The following is an 18,091-nucleotide window of genomic DNA, read 5'->3' as shown; positions in this document are numbered from 1 at the left end:
TGTTTGGTTGCCATAGTGTGCATAGCAATGCCAGTCCATATCTCCCACCACCCTCCAGTTTAATTCAGATATACCCTTTCTAGAAAAAAAAATCTGAGAACCTAGAAGAAAGGAACAAACCACACCCTGTGGCCAATGACCTGTTTGTCTCCATGACCCGTTTGCCAATGAAGCCCTGAAGCACTCCTTCACAAGGTGCCCAGTTAAACTGTGACCAATGTAACACTGAACTGTTAACAATTAACTTTGCCAAAACCAAAATTGTACATTTTAACCACTCCTTCAGGAAAGATAATTGGAGCGTAAAGGGAAACGCCATTGAACAGACTAAGACCTTCCAATACTTAGGCATCACTTTCTCTTATAATGCCGAATTGTCAACACACCTGACCACATCAGCTATATCAGCAGGAAATGCCATCCTTAGATTATTCAGAAGGAAAGGAGCTGGCTTCCTCCCGATGGCCCTAAAAGTTTTTCAGGCAAAATCTTTAGCCCAACTCCTGTATGGCTCTCAAATTAACCCCTCTGCCAACCTTAAGACCCTTGAAACAGTACAATCAAAATTCTTAAGATCATTATTTGCTACCCCAAAGTGTACACCTAATGCAGTCTTAAGGCAAGAGGCAGGACTGCCCAGAGTGGAATTAAAAGTCTGGGAGCAAGCAATATCCCTTTGGCTGAAAATCCATTACAATCCTAAGGGATTGTTACCTTGCTTCCTGGCCGCAGTTCCCTATCCTCCTTGGCTTATGCAAATAACTAACAAGATCAGACAAATTGGCCTAAACCCTGAAAATCTTCTTATTGGAACTCTGAACAAGGCAAAAGCAATTATCACTCGGAGACTTTACGATGTCGAATTACAACAAGAAGACGCCCTACTCCCGGAGACGTATAGATGTTTAAAAGCTTGGCCTAATTTTGCAGCTGCCTCTTACTTAACTAACATCACTAACAAAGCTTATAGATGGGCTTTCTCCAGAGCCCGCTTTGAGACTATGCCCTCAGCAGTGCTGTACGGCAAATTCACGCGGGTACCATCTTGGAACTTTGAAGTGTCAGGCATAGCTCTAATGGCTTTAGCCCAAACGTAGCAGAGTTTTCCTGCACAGCGAAGAAGCTAGTTGAGGTGGAAATGACTAGTCAGCTAGACTCAGAATAACTATTTACAGGATTTATTAAAAGGAAAAATAAAACCAGCAGAGTTTCTGCATACAAAACAAAGCACAATAAATCCTTTCTTTCTCTCTCTCTACACAGCACTCCTAACTCCTAACACACCCTCTTCACAAACTGTGCTAGCATTCCTAGATAACAGAGTTGAGTGCTGGTCGTTAACCAATCAGAGTAAGTAGTTTCTAGGTCAAGCAGACCTTGGCTTTCTGCCAAGAGCAAATTGACACGGCCTTGAGTTAATTGTGTGAAGCCAGAATCTGTAAGTTTCCATGAGAATCAATTAACAGAAACTGAACATACCAATGCATGCGCGTCTCTCTCTGCCCCTGTATGTCTAATAAGGTAGAATCTGTCACACACATTCTCCTATTTTGCGAATTTTATAGTGAAGAACGAGTTCAACTTATTTTGCCGCTTTTATCAAAATTTATACCCCTACAACAATATCTGGAATCCTCCCCCGAAATTCTACGAAAATACCTTCTGGAAGACTCCTCAAGCTCAATATCATATGAGGTGGCCAAATTTTGCACTTTAGTAATCAGGAAGCGTAAATCTCTTCTGTTGAATGGCACACTGCGAAGTTCCCCTGTGTAACCTTTTTTTTCTTTTCTGATGTTGTTGTTGATTTCTTTTTGTCTGATCTCGTGGTGTTTAGTGTCACTGGCTTTTGCCGCAATAAAACTTGGAACTCAGTGCCACATGAACACTATTTGGTCTGAATCCAGCAAGGCTCCTTTTGCAGAGGTGATGGAACATCTGGTTTGAATGCAGGAGTCCCTAGGTTCAATCTTCGGCCTCTCCAGGCAGGGGTGGCCCATCCATGAGGCAAGGTGAAGCCACATGCCTCAGGTGGCAGATCTGACCCCTGACTCCACGCTGCCAGCCTGCCCAGGCTTTGCCCTCCCCACTGCCGCAGCACCGTGGTCCTGACCACTTCGTCCTTGCCACTGCGGCTGCATTGTGGCGGCAGCACAGGTGTGCCAGCAGGAGAGTGAGGAGCCAGATCTGTGGGGCAGGGGGTAGCATGGGGGAGCTTTGCCCACAGTGGCAAAACATTATGGGATGGCCCAGTCTCCAGGTATGTGTGGAGAAAACTCCTGTCTAAAATCCTCAGGAGCCGCTGACAAGTCAATGTAAACGAGGCAGCTTCCTACATCCCCTCCAAATGTCCCAAGATTTTCCAGGGACAGTCCCAATATAATGGCTTATCCCTGATGGTTTTCAGAGCACCCAGACACAGATCTTTAAAGCATGGGCCTGGGCCTGGAAAGAGCGGGGCCAAAAGTAACTGTGGATAACTCCTTGTCCAACCACTTCCCCCCCCCAAATTGAAGCCCTCTTAAGATACCTGGCTCCTGGAATAACCCCCACATACATACCTGTGCTGAACCTTCTCATTCTGAGGGATTTGAAGCCCCCTGCTGGTTCTCTCGCTCCATAGCTGGCCAGGTGCCCAAGTCCAGAGTCCAAGCTTCACGAACGTTGACTGAGGGGCAGCGGTCCTTTCCCTGCGCTAGAAGCCACACCAAGCGCTGCTTGCCTTTCTCCGTCCACGCACAACGCCTCTCTCTCTCTTCCTCTCTGCTACCATGACAGCCACCCGCTGGGGGATCTGCTCTGCTGGCAAGATTAGCCATGATTTCCTGGTGGCTCTGAAGACTCTGCCGCCAGAGGACCACAAGGTAATAAGTGGAGCCCAGACTGAAGATGGATGGAGGGGGGCTATTCCCACCTATGGAACTGAATGGGAAGCTCAAACTGGGAAGAATAGAATAGAATAGAATAGAATAGAATAGAATAGAATAGAATAGAATATTTATACCCCGCCCATCTGGCTGGGTTTCCCCAGCCACTCTGGGCGGCTTCCAACCAAGTATTAAAATACAGTGGTCTATTAAAATACAGTGGTCCTAGGGCACCTAGGACTCCCAGGTCTTCGGGAAAGAAGGGAGAACTAGAATTAAAGAGACTGGGGTCTCTGGAGGCCCAGATGCTACAACAAGGGTGGGGAATCTGTCGCCCTTCTGATGATGTTGGACTACAAATCCCATCATCCCTGACCATTGGTTGTGCTGGCTGGGAGTGATGGGATTTGGAGACCCACAACATCAGGAAGGCCAACAGTTCCCATCCCTGTGTGGAGAAGGCAGGTGGTTCTGTGGTTTACATTATAGATGCAGAGAAGATATGACTTCAGGCAACTTGCGATTCGGAAGAAGGCAGCAGGGCTGGCTTTAAGGAAAGGAGGAATTTGGATTCCTTTATTAAAGAATTCGTAAACCTAGAGGCTCTTCCTGGCCTACTAACTAGACGCTCCTCCAGATGACCTATTTGTTGAGCATTCATCCTGATTTACTTGTGTAGCTACTATTCACCAATAGCTGGCAGGTTCTGTCTGATCTGGCCATAGTTGCACTAGCCCGGTGGTTCTCAAACTTTTTTCTCTGGGCCACCCTTTCTCGTGCAACACCATATTTTTTAATGATAAGGAATATGTTGGAATACAAAAAGAAACAACAAGCCGTGCTTGATTTATAAGAACACAACTGCTTCATGATAAGATTGCGGGACATTCAAAAAGTATAAAACAATGCAGCTGGATCGCTGTGGCCCCTAACTCAGTTGGCAGCCTCCCCTGGGATTCATCTGGCAGTGGGTCAAACAGTCACAGACCCTCCAAATGCCCCTATTTTCCAGGGATGTCCCTGATCTAGAGAAGCCGTCCCAGTTTCTGTTTTGATCCCGGAATGTCCCACTTTTCCTTAGGATGTCCCTATTTTCATTGGAGAATTGTGGAGTTAACCGACCCCTGAACCGTCTGAAGGCAATCCTGCATAGGGAAGGGTTTCTTAATGTTTTATTATGTTTTTCTATATGTTGGCAGCTGCCTAGAGTGCTGGGACAACCCACTAAGATGTGTGTGGAGTATAAATAGTAAAACTATTAATATGGGATGGGACATCCCTATTTTCATCGGAGAAACGTTGGAGGTATGCAGTCACACGTCTCTATACAATGTCTAATTCAGTCGACAGCACCAGGAAAAGCACCAGGAAAGGCTTTTGGCTTGATCCAACAGGGCAGATGTTATGTACTGAGTTAAATAGGATCCAAACTGCAGCAGTCTGATTAGTCCTAGAACAATAGGATCCAAAATGCAGCAGTCTGATTGGTCCTAGAACAATAGGATTCAGAATGCAGCAGTCTGATTGGTCCTAGAACAATGCAGCAGTATGATTGGTCAGCAGGAGCCACCCAATCCAGCTCCAGATAGAAGTGAATCCACAACCTGATTGGCCTACAGGAGAATTCCGGAATTAGCCAATCACGTGCAGCCCATTGTGTAAATGATGTATATAAAGCAGATACTTTGAGGGGACTTCCATTCCCTCCTCACCACCATGAGCTGAATAAAGAGCATTAAATCCACTCTCGACTCTTGAGTATATCTCATGTCTTCAGATGGAGGACGGACAAGCAAAAGCTGCTCAATCTGGCCAAGCCCCTCCAGCAGAAGGTGGTGTTTCTTGTGCTCCAGTCCTGGGCTGTTTTAGAGTCACACTCTGTTCCTCTGTCTCTCGCCCCATCCACCTCCCAGGTGGTGGCCATTGCTTCTCGTGAGCTGAGCCGGGCACAGGAATACGCCAAGAACCACAGCATCCCCAAGGCCTATGGCTCTTATGCAGAACTGGCTCAGGATACGGACGTTGGTGAGAAAGCTTCCTCGAAACCCTGGGGACATCGGGAGGGAGGAAACTACCTTGTTCCAAGTCAGACCATGGGGTCCATCCAGCTCAGTATGGTCTACACTTGACTTGCCCCGCCTGGAAATGCTGGAGGTGGAATCTTCAGATCTTCTGCATGTGCAGCAGATGCGCCACATCTGTCCCCCAAGGGAAAAGGGAAATTCCCCTGTACCGTACAATGTAAACTGGGTTTTGGAATGGGAACATCATCCAACAGCAGTGGAGAAGTTTTTCCAACCTGGGGGCCACATTCCCTTCTGGGCAACTTTCCAAGGGCCACATGCCCCTGGTGGGAGGAGTCAGAGGCAAAAGTGGGCGGAGCAACCGATATGCATGTTTACATTTGTACAGTAGAGCATTTTCTGTTGGGAATGGATTGAACTCTGTATGTAGGCTTAGATTTAAACCTCCTATCCCACGTGCATAGGAGAAATAGAAAACATGCATTTGTGATTTGGGCTGCAAACTCCACAGTTTCTACATAAACTCTCTCACCCCTTTCTGTTCTCTTTCCAAACAAGCAAGAGGCATTGTTGGAGTTCAAGGGCATACAGTGGTACCTCGGGTTAAGTACTTAATTCGTTCCAGAGGTCCGTTCTTAACCTGAAACTGTTCTTAACCTGAAGTACCACTTTAGCTAATGGGGCCTCCTGCTGCCGCTGCGCTGCTCCTGCATGATTTCTGTTCTCATCCTGAAGCAAAATTCTTAACCCAAGGGGTTAGCAGAATCTGTAACCTGAAGTGTCTGTAACCTGAAGCGTATGTAACCCGAGGTACCACTGTATTCCAGCCAAGCAAAATACTGAAGGAGGGTGAGAAGCAAGGTCGTTGAGGAGTGGGGGAATGAGGCTAGGGAGCGCAGGGAGGAAAAGTACTAAGAGCAAAGGGGGGGATGGGCAGGCCTGGAGGGTCTCCCCAACCATTCAGACTCTAGCTGCATACATTGGAAGCACATTTAAAGCACAAGAATCCTGGGAACTGTAGCTTGCTAAGGGGTGTGTGCTTTAAATGGCTCTTTCTCAAGAGAAATGTTGGCTGTGGCTGAGCTCAGGAGCGAAGCTTTCCTCTGGACTTCCCTTACCTTTTGCAGATGTGGTGTATGTGGGAGTGATACACCCCCACCACCTGCCAGCCACCCTCCTCTTCATCCAGGCTGGGAAGAATGTGCTCTGCGAGAAGCCCCTGGGCATGAACGCTGCAGAGGTCAAGAAGATGGTGCAGGCAGCTCGGGAAAAGGAGGTCTTCCTCATGGAGGTAAGAGGCAGAAGCTCTCCCTGAAGGCCAAAGGGGTACCGTATGGAACTGGTAGGCTTTGGCCTGGCATCTCCAACCCCTGCAAAGGGAGCACGAGCCCCTGGTGTGGGGCTGCAGCAGGTGAAGGTTCTGGTTTGTCCTCAGGCTTGCTGGACCCGCTTCTTCCCTGCTTTGGAGAAGATCCGCTCTCTGCTCCATCAAAGGACTGTCGGGGATGTGTTAGTGGTTCAAGCCGAGTTTGGTGTCCCTCTCCTAACTGTCCCCAGGGCTCTGAAGAAAGATCTTGGCGGAGGCGGCTTACTGGATATTGGTATCTACTGTGTTCAGCTGGCCTGCATGGTTTTTGATGGGGAGAAGCCAGAGTTCATTGTGGCCTCGGGGTTCTTGCATGAAGCAGGTTAGTGTTGGGTTGGTCCTGCTCCCCTCTAGAGGTCAGTATTTTGCACCAGGGATTCAAGGGTATACCAGATACAGTGGTACCTTGGTTCTCACACTTAATCTGTTCTGGAAGTCCGTTCCAAAACCAAAGCATTCCATAACCAAGGCGCGCTTTCCCATAGAAAGTAATGCAAAATGGATTGATCCATTCCAGACTTTTAAAAACAACTCCTAAAACAGCAATTTAACATGAATTTTACTATCTAACGAGACCATTTATCCATAAAATGAAAGCAATAAACAATGTACGGTGGAACCTCAGGTTGCGGACGTAATCTGTGATGGATGCACATCTACAACCCGCAGCGTTCGTAACCTGCGGCTCCGCATCTGCGCACGTGCGTGACGCGATTTGGCACTTCTGCACATGCACGAGTGGCGAAACCCAGAAGTAACCCTTTCCGGTACTTCCGGGTTTCCCGCGGTCCACAACCTGAAAACGCATAATCCAAAGCGTTTGTAACCCGAGATACCACTGTACTGCAGTCACACAATCAATCAGTAACTGAACTGGGTTCCACACAGTGTCAAAAACAAAGCAAAAAAGCCTCAAAAACACAAAATAAATAGCAAAAACAGACAGACCTCAGTGTAACACGCAAAACGGAAGCGTGGCACTCAAAATTTGGCTTCCGAAAAAAGTTCGCAAACCAGAACACTTACTTCCAGGATTGCAGTGTTTGCTTTCCCAGTTGTTTTGAGTACCAATGCATTTGAGAACCAAGGTACCACTGTACCAGTGTGGTACGGTCACGAATATAAGCTGCACTTTAACTTTTCACGACCCAAATTTGGGGGGGGGCAGCTTATATTTGGGCCAATACAGTACTTAGTAGAAAGGCTGCATTGTGCTTTAAAGGTATGATGTGTGTACACAGCCCAGTTTGTGAAAAATTGCCTTCAGGGGTATAAAATGTGCAAATAGGTCCAGACCAGGTAGGAAAAACAAGATCTCAGTGTGCAGTGGATGCAGAATATGATGTGCCTAACACAGCCTAACTGGCATGTGGATATGACCACTGTTGCTTGTTTCCCCCAAGATGTAGATAAAACAGCTTCAATCATCCTGAACTACTCTGGCCAACGCCAAGCTGTCCTCACTTACACCATGATGACCTGGATGCCCAACAAAGCCAGCATTACTGGCACCAAGGGGATAATCGAGGTAAGTCCTGGACCACATGGAGAAGGGGATACACTTTGCATCTTCCTGGAAACAAAAGGAAGCTTCAGGAGGTTCACAATCCAGGATTCCATAGGCTCTTCTAGGGACCTAACCTCATCCCTCCCTGGCCAAGAGGGTAAGGAAGGACAGTTTGGGTGGGTGAGGGTAGGACAGAGAAAAGCACACATACACACACACATATGTGTATCTGGAGATCGTGGAGTTAAAACAACCACCACCGGGTAGAAATTTATTTAATTTGCACATTTTGCACTGAATGGAAGAATCAGCTTTTGACCTACAGTATGTGCAAAATGTTGTGGAATACATAAATGTCAGCATAAGCACAGCCTGGAGCTTCCCTCCTGGGAAAGTTTAAGCCCCATAACTATATCTTTACAAATGAATTGCCCAAAATAACCCCTTTTTGAGAGCTCTAGGGCCTGCTTTGGTATATGCTTCGTCTCACAACTGTGTTCGGCAGATTCCCGGTCCCTTCTGGTGCCCAGAAGAGTTGATTGTCAGTGGACAGAAGGAAGAGTTTCCTCTTCCTCATCCTTCCCAAAAACTGTACTTCATCAACTCCACTGGCCTGTGCTATGAAGCAGAACACGTCAGGCAATGTCTCCTTCAAGGTAAAAGTCTCGGGCACTCCTGGGCGGACTGTGTGCAGCAGCAGAGCATCCTGCCTTATTCTCCTTTCTCTTTCCTCTCCCTCAGGCCTGAAGGAGAGCCCCATCATGTCTCTTGGAGACAGCGAGCTTCTCCACTCTATCCTGGATGAAATCCGTAGGCAGCTTGGGGTGTCCTATCCTCAGGACCACGCATGACCCATTCCAGGCTTGATTTCAGTGACCTCGCTCATACATGCGAGGCGGCCGCTAGACCAGATTTTAATATTAGAAACACCAGTCTGGTGGGTGGATTTGCAACAAACGTTAGCAAATGTTGATTGTAATCTTTGAAATAAAATGCAATTAGATATGTACAAAGGGGGTGTCTGCTTATTATGTGAACCTCACCCGCCATGAGATGTTGATTTATTTAACATTCTGTAAATAGAAGCCTAAGATTTGTTGTGTTTTGCCTTTTTATGAGTTTTGTAGCCTCTCAATTTTTTCTTTCCAAATCTGGCATTTTAAACTTAAGGTTTAGAGCTGGAGCAGGTGAAAGATCTGACTTGACCCAAACAGGAGTTGCAGGAGCCATCAATCAGCTGACCAGCAGATTGCACTTGCCAAGTGCTAAGCATGGGGCTTGCCAAGTCCTCTGCATAGTGATCTGCAAGCGCTGACCATATTGTCAGCATTTAGCAGGCTGTGTCTTTGTCCGCATGGATTGTGCCAGTATGAAGACGAAGCTGATATGCTTGGTTAGAGTTTAACCATTGCTGACATGAATTAATAATGTTGAAAAAGCTGGGTGTCTGCCCCTCTCTCTGCCAAGTGGTAGCAAAAGCCCATGGAGCCCCAGGCACACACACAGGATCTGTATTCCTTTGGAGAATAGAAGACACAGCAGAAGAAAGATGGTTTATTCACCTATTTACACCTTCAGTCTGCATGGAGGGAGTCCAGACCTTACATGGCCCACAGCAGTGCTGGGAAGCTTTTGTCTCCCTTTCCAAGATGGATCTCAGCCCTTCTTCCTCCTCCTCTCTCCCAGAAACCCCTTGCTTGAAAACTCCCCTTTCCTGTCCTCTCAGCTGGATATCGTTCTAGAGTGAGTGCTTGGAATAATTTCTTTTATGTAATGCACAGGCGGAAAATTGAAGAACCCCTCTTTCACCCCTTTGGTGTTCTCTACTCCGGGCCATTTTGGGGGTCCAAAAATGGGTGGTTGGTGGAAGGACTCTGAGAGGTAGGGAAGGGAAGACCTCCCAAGGTGAGAGACTGGGAGAAGGAAAGCTCCCAGGTGAGAGCTGGGAGGGTCCACCACTTTCTGTGTGAGACAAGAGGTACCTTTGAGAGAGGCCTCGCCTTTTTTATTTTCTTTCTCTCTCTTTGTTTTTATTTAGATTAGTTTCTTTTATTGTTTAGTGGTACCTCAGGTTAAGAACTTACTTTGTTCTGGAGGTCCATTCTTAACCTGAAACTTTTCTTAACCTGAGGTACTACTTTAGCTAATGGGGCCTCCCGCTGCTGCCGTGCCACTGGCGCGCAATTTCTGTTCTCATCCTGAGGTAAAGTTCTTAATCCGAGGTACTATTTCTGGGTTAGCAGAGTCTGTAACCTGAAGCGTCTGTAACCCGAGGTACCACTGTATTATCAAAAAGTTTCTATCAAACTTGGCCACAGGTCGGATGGGATAATGATCTACTGAACCTGACCTTGTCTGACGATCAGCAGCAATCCAGAGCGGCTGCCAACAGGGCAGAGGGAACAATTCTACCTGGAGATCATGCAGATCGAACCTGGAACATGTTGCATACAAAGCAGCTTCTTTACCACTGAGCCACATTGGAGCACCTTGGGAGCCCACCTAGTGAGCCACCTAGACACACTAGGTGGGATAGCAAGTGACACGGAAGGGATCAGTAAACGCCATAAGGCAAGAACAACTGGGTTAAGTACTTAATTCGTTCGGGAGGTCCGTTCTTAACCTGAAACTGTTCTTAACCTGAAGCATCACTTTAGCTAATGGGGCCTCTCGCTGCTGCCGCACCGCCGGAGCACGATTCCTGCTCTCATCCTGAAGCATCCTGTAACCTGAAGCGTCTGTAACCCGAGGTACCACCGTACTTTGCAATATACCGTAATAAAGATTTTTTTAAAAGGAAATAAAAGACTAATTAATAAGCGTGACAGCTCTAATACGTTACAACAAGCTGAGGGTGGGGTGGGGAAAATGAGGACCAAGCAAAAGGCGCCTCGCTCCCGGTCTAATGTCGGAGGTTGCTCCAATACATAGGTACGCAAAAGGCGGCGAGAGGCGAGGCTGCGTTCGACGTCATCAAGCCCGGCCGACGAGGGCGGCGTTCACACTGTCAGCTTCGCCGCGCGGCCTTGTCCGTCGATGTCATTTCCGCCCCTGCGCTTATCCAACCTTTTCGGTAGCAGCCGGAAAGGGTAACCCCGCGGCGTGCGCTGGGCGGAGCCTCTTTTTCGTTCGGCCGCCGAGGAGCAGCCATGGCGGAGCCAAAGGTGCGGCTGGTTCTGAGGGGTTTTCGGTTGCTTTTCACGGAGGTTAACGGGCAGGGAGGCCGCCGGGAGCGCGGGCGGCGAGCCCCGTGCTGGGCCGCATCCTGCCGCCTCCTTCCCTGCCGCTGGCTGGTGGGGAGGGGGCCGGGGGGCCCGTGGCGTGGAGGGAAGCGCGGCCTGGCGGGCGGGACGAGGCTGCCGCCTTTGCGTGCGGGGCCTGACCCGGGGCCACGGCCTCGGACGGGGTTAATCATGCTGATGATGCGCCCGTGTGGAGTGGCTCCCCGTCACCGCGGACTAGCCACTTGGATGGGGGATACATATGGACCGCGTGGTTCCTGCAAGCGGGCCTCGTCCCCCCATCACCACGTTGCTGTTTTCCTTTAATCGGAAGCAACATCTACGGAGGACTTGACGTTTTCAGGTTTATGTTGAATGGAAGGAAGAATTGGGGGTGTTCAACAGCATATGTGTGTTATTTCTTAATACTTAAATGTAAATCGGTAGGCTAGGTATGAAAAAGAAAAAATGACTAGGTACAGGCCAGACTTGCTCATCTGGAGTGAAAGGAGAGGGGCTCCTACAAGCAACGGCTCTCTGCACCTTCACAATCTTTCTCTATATATTAAATGTGGCAGCACATCTTTTTCCAGCAGGAGTGCTTCTGTGCAGGATCCCAGGCAGGAACCTGCACTCCTCTTCGGGATACCATTATAATTGCTGTAGCATTAACATTTACTTGGACTAATAAAATATTTGTTTGCTCCCCCCTCATTTCCTTTATCAGCTTACATGACCCCCAACTAAAACTCATTTCTTTCTCCAGGTATTGGTGATTGATGGACGTGGCCACCTGCTGGGTCGTCTGGCTGCCATTGTGGCTAAGCAAGTCTTGCTGGGTAAGATTCAGTTTCAGAGGGGAAGAGGCTATTACTGGCAGGCAGAGGACACACAGTTTTCTGTGCTGACAATTCTCCTTCCGATATACTTTGGAGTAGACTGTGAGGATGTTTGTTTTTTGAGTCTTGCAACTGTGATAGCAAATTCTTTTGCTCTGGGAGTGCTTCGAACTTAGATTTCTCCAAGGATTGCAAAATGAATGTGGCCTTTCAAATAAAGAGGCATAGTTTCTAGTGTTGAGCATAATAAACCTTTATCTCTCTTGAGGGTTACATTCCCTCAGGGGTATTTACTGGGGGGTGCATGCCAAGTAGGAGAATCAGACAAAACGGAACCAGGGTTCTGCTGTTACTCCCCAAATGCTATTAACCTTGCTACATGGTATGTTCTGAACTGTGGCTGTGCTGGCGGGCACTAAGTTGCCAAAGCCTAGGGTAGGGGCTTTGAACCTAGGTTCTTATACTTGAAACACATGTGCTGTTACATTCATTCATGAGGGAAGATCCATGTGATTTTTGAGCTTTTGCTTGGCCAACTTTTGAGCACATAGCTGAGAAGGAGTGGGATGTGTGTTGTGTACTAGAATGATGGAGTCAGCTTGCAGTTTTCTAGTCTCTAGCTAGGGGCTGGGAAACATGAAATTACCTTGTCTGTAGCAGGCAGGTAAAGTATTGAGTTCCTCTTCTGAACTTTAGTGTCCAGCCTGTGCTCTGGTGAGGACACAATCTCAGTTTGCACTCTTTCCCCTTCCCAGGGCGCAAAGTGGTAGTCGTGCGATGCGAAGGGATCAACATATCCGGCAACTTCTACCGTAACAAACGTAAGTACCATAGCAGATTTTAAAATCTGTCTAAATGTCTGGCTACGATTCTTGTTCCACTGTTGTCTCTCAAAGTACTTGCATTATGTTGTGGACAGAGTGTTTCTCCATGCCTATAATAAAGCAATGTCTCCATCTGTGACAAGCACAGCCAATCCTTCAGTCTTTGAGGCTGAACATTCTTTTCCCCTACAAGGCTGGGAAACCTGTGGTTCTTTAGATGGTGTTGGACTCCAGTTCTCATAATCTCTTAACCATTGGCCATGTAGACTGGAGCTGATGGGAGTTCAAGTCCAGCAGTATCTTTAACATTGCAAGTTAATCTCCCCAGGTGTAGAATAAAGTTGGCATTATTACAGAGACCAAGTAGTACTGACTTTACAGGTTTGAAGCATAAGCGTTATATACTATGAGGCCCAATGTTTTTTTTTGTTTACTGGGGAATGTGTATAATGTGTATGCTTCCTCAAATCGGAGGATTGGCAGTGATCCTTGAGTCTTCAAGAAGACGCACTAGAGAGCAACAGCATTTATATGAAATGTAGCTGAAGACCTTTTTTCTTGCAAGTAATAGCTAGGGATCAGAGATCAACCTAGGAAGCTGCCTTACAGCAAGCTCCAGACCATTGTTTCATCTAATTCCATATTGTCCGTGGCAGCTTTTTGGTGTTTCAAATAGGTCTTTCCCTTGATCCTTTTAAATGGAGTAATTCTCTAGTCATTATAGCTGCAGAGGTCGTTTGGGTCAGATGTAGATGCTACCTGGTAAAGACTCCATAATGAGTATTCCAGAGGACAAAGAGCCAGTTAATGGTGGACTGCTCAGCTCTTTACCCTCCCCCGTGCCAGGTCTAGAGGAAAGAAATAGCGTTGTGCCAACTGACCATCTCTGCAAGTCTCATGTTTGCATAAATTCAGATTCTGGCTTTCCTTCTTGCCCAAAATACATAGCATTGAGCTTATAACTTTAATAATAATAATAATAATAATAATAATAATAATAATAATAATAATAATAATATCCCACCCTATTTCCCAAATAAACCCAGGATTTGGTGTCGTATTGTGTTATAATTTGTTAGAAGTTGCCCACAGTGGCTGGAGGAACCCAGTCGGGTGGGTGGCATATTAATTATTATTAACATTTAAGAGCATATTTCAAAAGTTTACAAACAATTTAAAACCATCTGCAGATATTGAGAACATCTAAAAACATTTTTAATTGTTCTGTTGTCATTCTTGCCAGCTTCCGTTGGCACATTTATGATACTGTGCCGTGGACTAGCTAGCCAGTCGTAACTGCCACTGTTGCTCATTGGTGTGCAATGGCGTTGACTTGAGGAACAGGATGGGTGAGATGGTGGTCAGTGATGATGCCTTTCCACCATTAGTTCGAGTGTCATGGCCATGAGATAACTTTACATGCACTACCATCTGAGACCACCACTCGCCTCATGGCAAGTTCTGCCTCTTTGGTATCAATTTGATATAGAATATTTCCTCGTCAGCATGCCTTGTTTTTGTACAAAAACATAGAGTCTGTAAGACCTGTGGTCTGCATGAAGACCTGAAGCCTATTACGTTCTGCGGGGCCTGTTCGAACTGCTGTGGTTATTAACCTGAGACAGTGTAAACATAGTTTCTAGACAACAAGAAATGAGTAGGTGGGTCATGAAAAGTCTGCAAACTGGCTTGATAGCCATCACGCTTAGGTAAGTAGTATATATATAACTGCATATCTGCCAGCCTTGTGCTCATGGTAACTTTCTTGCCAGCCTGCTCTAACCGTGCCATTCTCTCTTCCCATTCTCCCAGTGAAGTACCTTGCTTTCCTCCGTAAGCGTATGAACACCAACCCGTCCCGTGGTCCTTACCACTTCCGTGCCCCTAGCCGGATCTTCTGGAGGACAGTGCGAGGTAGGTGTATTCTCAACAACTTTTATCTGACCAAGAAGATAAATTGATATGTTGGGGCGTGCCCATCACATGGTATATTCACAAATCAGTATTCAGTGGGAATCAACAGTTCTACTAATTTGTGTTTTACCACTTTTACTAAAACATGTTAAGACTTTAATATGAAACCGTTTCTAATCTGTGTCTTTTTCACATATTCACTCATGGGTCTCTTTGCTTCCATTTCTGTGTTGAATGCGTAAATTTTTATCTGTCTTTTACACATGCACTTAGATACAGGCAAGCCCCAATTTACATGGGGGTTATATTCCAAGGCACCACACGTTGAAATGATTGAGTATATTTGAAACACATTGGAAAAGCCTGCAAACACCCCCTTTTGTGATGTTTTGGGGTCCTTTCCAGGTTCAGCGTGCGTGGTCATGCACATATCAGACACTCCTAAACTGATCACTCACTGCCTGTACATATTTAATGTGTGTTTTATCAAAATACAGAGTTCTCTGTGCATTTTGATGTGTTCTGAGCTACAAACTATATCACAGTATTCGGAGAAGTGTGATATCCAATGGATAGCTATGTTCCAATGCCCGCTCATGTGTTTATATTGCAATTAGCAAAGATCAGGGGTTTTTTAAGCTACCCTAATACTGGCTGGTCAGTATATACATCCCAGTGGGTGTTCATTTCCAGAATTTGCCCTAAAGAGGCAAGTTGTTGTTAATAATAATAATAATAATAATAATTAATAATAATAATACATTTATTATTTATAACCCGCCCACTCTGGGCAGCTTACAGCATAAATAAAACAGAATAACATCAAACATTAAAAACGTCCCAATCCAGGGCTGCCTTCTAAAAGTTATGCAGTTCTTTATTTCCTTGACCCACCCTCAAATTTTTATTCTAAATTTCACGCTTCTTTTTAGAGGACACGTACTGCTCTTCTGTTTCTCCTCCAGCCTCTTCACATCTCCTCTCCCTTTGCAGGAATGCTCCCACACAAGACCAAACGGGGTCAGGCTGCCTTGGAGAGGCTGAAGGTCTTTGATGGCATCCCTCCTCCTTACGATAAGGTAACTTTCCTTCTGTCTTTGGTGCTTTGCCATCATTATTCCTGATCATGTTCTGTCAGTGATGTTTCTCTTATACCTACATTGTTTGACTTGAAGAGTGAGAAAAAAATTCCAAACGCTGAGGCAGATTTTGCACCTCTGGGAGTGCTCACAGTTGCCTTTGTCTTGCATATATTGCTTAATGGGACATGTGTTCTCTTACAGCGCAAGAGGATGGTGGTCCCTGCAGCTCTGAAAGTGGTCCGCCTCAAGCCCACACGCAAGGTATTTTTTACCATTTTTTTTAGTAGACGTCTTACAGCTCCAATGAGGGGCACAAAGTGGTTTGCCAACATTTCTGCACTCCAGCGCCATAAAGCACTAACTGGGGGAGGGCCTATAACGCTGCCACCCCACCCCCCAAGTTAGACCTGGAGCAATACACTTTGCATGAGTAAAGCCTCAGGTTCACCCTCCGGCATCTCCAGTTGAAAATCTTGTGCAGTTTTGTAGAGAGGTAGCCTGAGGCCTTGGAGAGCAGCAATACTGGAGCAAATGGACTGACTCACAATAAGCTTTATATGTTACTTCTGGAAGCCCCCACAAATAGTATTTAAGAACAAAATTCTGAATTTGGGAGCATCCTTAGTCTATTAATGGGACCCATGGCAGCTTTCTTTCTCCATGTGATCATCTTGAAACCTCATGTCATAGTCAAACCTGCCTTGTCCCCTATGCAACTGGTTTCTTTTGGTGCTTGCTTCAGCCTATCAGAAGCAGCCTTAATAGACTGTTCCTGGCAAGATGGCCTTAGCTACTGCGCTCAGCAAGTGTCGCCTTCTGCTATTGGCTGGTCAGTGATGATGACACTCCACCATTAGTTCGAGTCTCAAGACCATGAGACCACAACTCTTCATGCACTACCATCTGAGACCAGCCCCTCATAGTTGGAGCTTTGTGCTTTGAGTGGGGGCAAAACAGCCCTTTGGGTAAGCAGCAAGGCATATATAAATTAGAGCAGTTCGTGTGCAGCAGGAATTTGGGCTCTTAAGGAGTCACCTGTGGGGTCGTTCAGATTTTGTTGCGTTCCAACTCCCATCATTCCTGGTCGCTCTAGTTGGGGCTGATGGGAGTTGGAGCAACAACTACCAGAGGGCAACAGGCTCCACATCCCTGTTTATAACGTGTGCTGCATTCAGGGCTTTGCCTGGTGGTGAAAGTGCTAGGAATGGAGCCAATAGTCTCCCTAGGAATATTATTGAAAGCGGAATTCTGTGGGCAGTAGCATGTGGGTTGGGAGAAAGGCCTTCATGCTGTTGGTGTGTGGGATTCAGTGAATAGAGGCAAGAAGGGGCAAGCAAGGAGGTAGCTCCCAACTTTGTGTGTGGGCAGCGACATCTTGTGCACTGGAACAGCACCCTGCAGTGCTGGAGACTTGTAAGTTAACACGTGTCTTTCCCAACCACAGTTTGCCTATTTGGGTCGCCTTGCCCATGAGGTTGGGTGGAAGTACCAAGCCATCACAGCTACCCTGGAGGAGAAGCGCAAGGCAAAGGCCAAGATTCATTACTCAAAGAAGAAGCAACTGAAGGTGAGTTAGCCTGAACTCATAATTATTGTGGGGAGTGTTCTGGGTTTAGTGGAGAAAGGAACACCTCTCCCTCCCTTCCCCCTTTTAATTTAAAAATGGAGGGGGAACCAGAACCTTTAGATTATTATTACAGGCAAGAGTGTCTATTTATGCCACTCCAGCAGGTGAATAGGCTTCAGATCGTTGAAGATACCTAAGCTGAACTTTGGTTAATTCCCCCCAACTGTCTGTCTTGCATCTGTATGTAAAGTTGTGTGTACATGTTGTGCTCTCTTAACATCAGACCTCTTCTACTCTTACAGAGCCTACCTATGAATTTACCTTTTCTTTTCTTGTAGAAACTCCAAAAGCAGGCAGAGAAAAATGTGGAGGGCAAGATTGCAAAATATACAGACATCTTGAAACATTACGGCATTCTGGTTTAAATAAAACTATTCACAATAAATGATATAGTTTACAGGTTCTTGGTTTTGTGTCTGTGCTTTAAAATCACTTTTAAGTTAGCCGATCAATAATTGCTACAGCCAAATTCTCTTCTGCAGTGGACTGGAGTTGAAAGGAAAAGAGGCGTTGGTGTGAGTAAATGGTTCTTGATTCTCTGGCAGAGGAACTGCTGCACTTGGGAGATCATAGTTCTATGAATGGGTTGGAATGCTTTATAAGAGGTAAACAATGGAAGGGGTATTGGTCTTAGTCACTTTTAAAAAAAATTGCTTGACTGACGCTTTATTTCTCATTTGGTACTCAGTCCTGTAAGCCCCTCCGTCTTTTGACCTTGTGCCGTACACAAACCTCTTTGTGCTTTGACAGTAGGGTTGCCAACTGCTGAACCCGTGTTAAGCATGAGAATAGTCTTAATCATCAGAAAGAACTTCAGCTC

General features: G+C 46.4%; 2 protein-coding genes across 2 annotated transcripts; both read left to right on the top strand.

Moving 5' to 3' along the window:
- The first annotated feature begins 2,555 nt into the window (after window positions 1-2,555).
- On the top strand, window positions 2,556-8,719 carry LOC309355301 (trans-1,2-dihydrobenzene-1,2-diol dehydrogenase-like). The gene is made up of 7 exons (XM_081886060.1): window positions 2,556-2,864; window positions 4,781-4,892; window positions 6,019-6,182; window positions 6,327-6,579; window positions 7,661-7,785; window positions 8,270-8,420; window positions 8,506-8,719. The coding sequence occupies exons 1-7, from the start codon at window positions 2,772-2,774 to the stop codon at window positions 8,613-8,615; spliced, it is 1,008 nt and encodes a 335-aa protein (XP_081742186.1). The 5' UTR covers window positions 2,556-2,771; the 3' UTR covers window positions 8,616-8,719.
- A 2,097-nt stretch (window positions 8,720-10,816) lies between these two features.
- Window positions 10,817-17,674, top strand: RPL13A (ribosomal protein L13a). Its single transcript, XM_081886101.1, has 8 exons — window positions 10,817-10,928; window positions 11,752-11,824; window positions 12,580-12,645; window positions 14,461-14,562; window positions 15,556-15,641; window positions 15,846-15,905; window positions 17,089-17,211; window positions 17,550-17,674. Exons 1-8 carry the CDS (start codon window positions 10,914-10,916, stop codon window positions 17,634-17,636), a joined length of 612 nt encoding a protein of 203 aa, XP_081742227.1. The 5' UTR covers window positions 10,817-10,913; the 3' UTR covers window positions 17,637-17,674.
- The last annotated feature ends 417 nt before the right edge of the window (window positions 17,675-18,091 follow it).

This window comes from Podarcis melisellensis (assembly GCF_964234715.1).
Source record: "Podarcis melisellensis genome assembly, chromosome: 13".
NCBI classification, from domain to species: domain Eukaryota; kingdom Metazoa; phylum Chordata; class Lepidosauria; order Squamata; family Lacertidae; genus Podarcis; species Podarcis melisellensis.
This window is presented reverse-complemented; position numbering and strand designations above follow the sequence as displayed.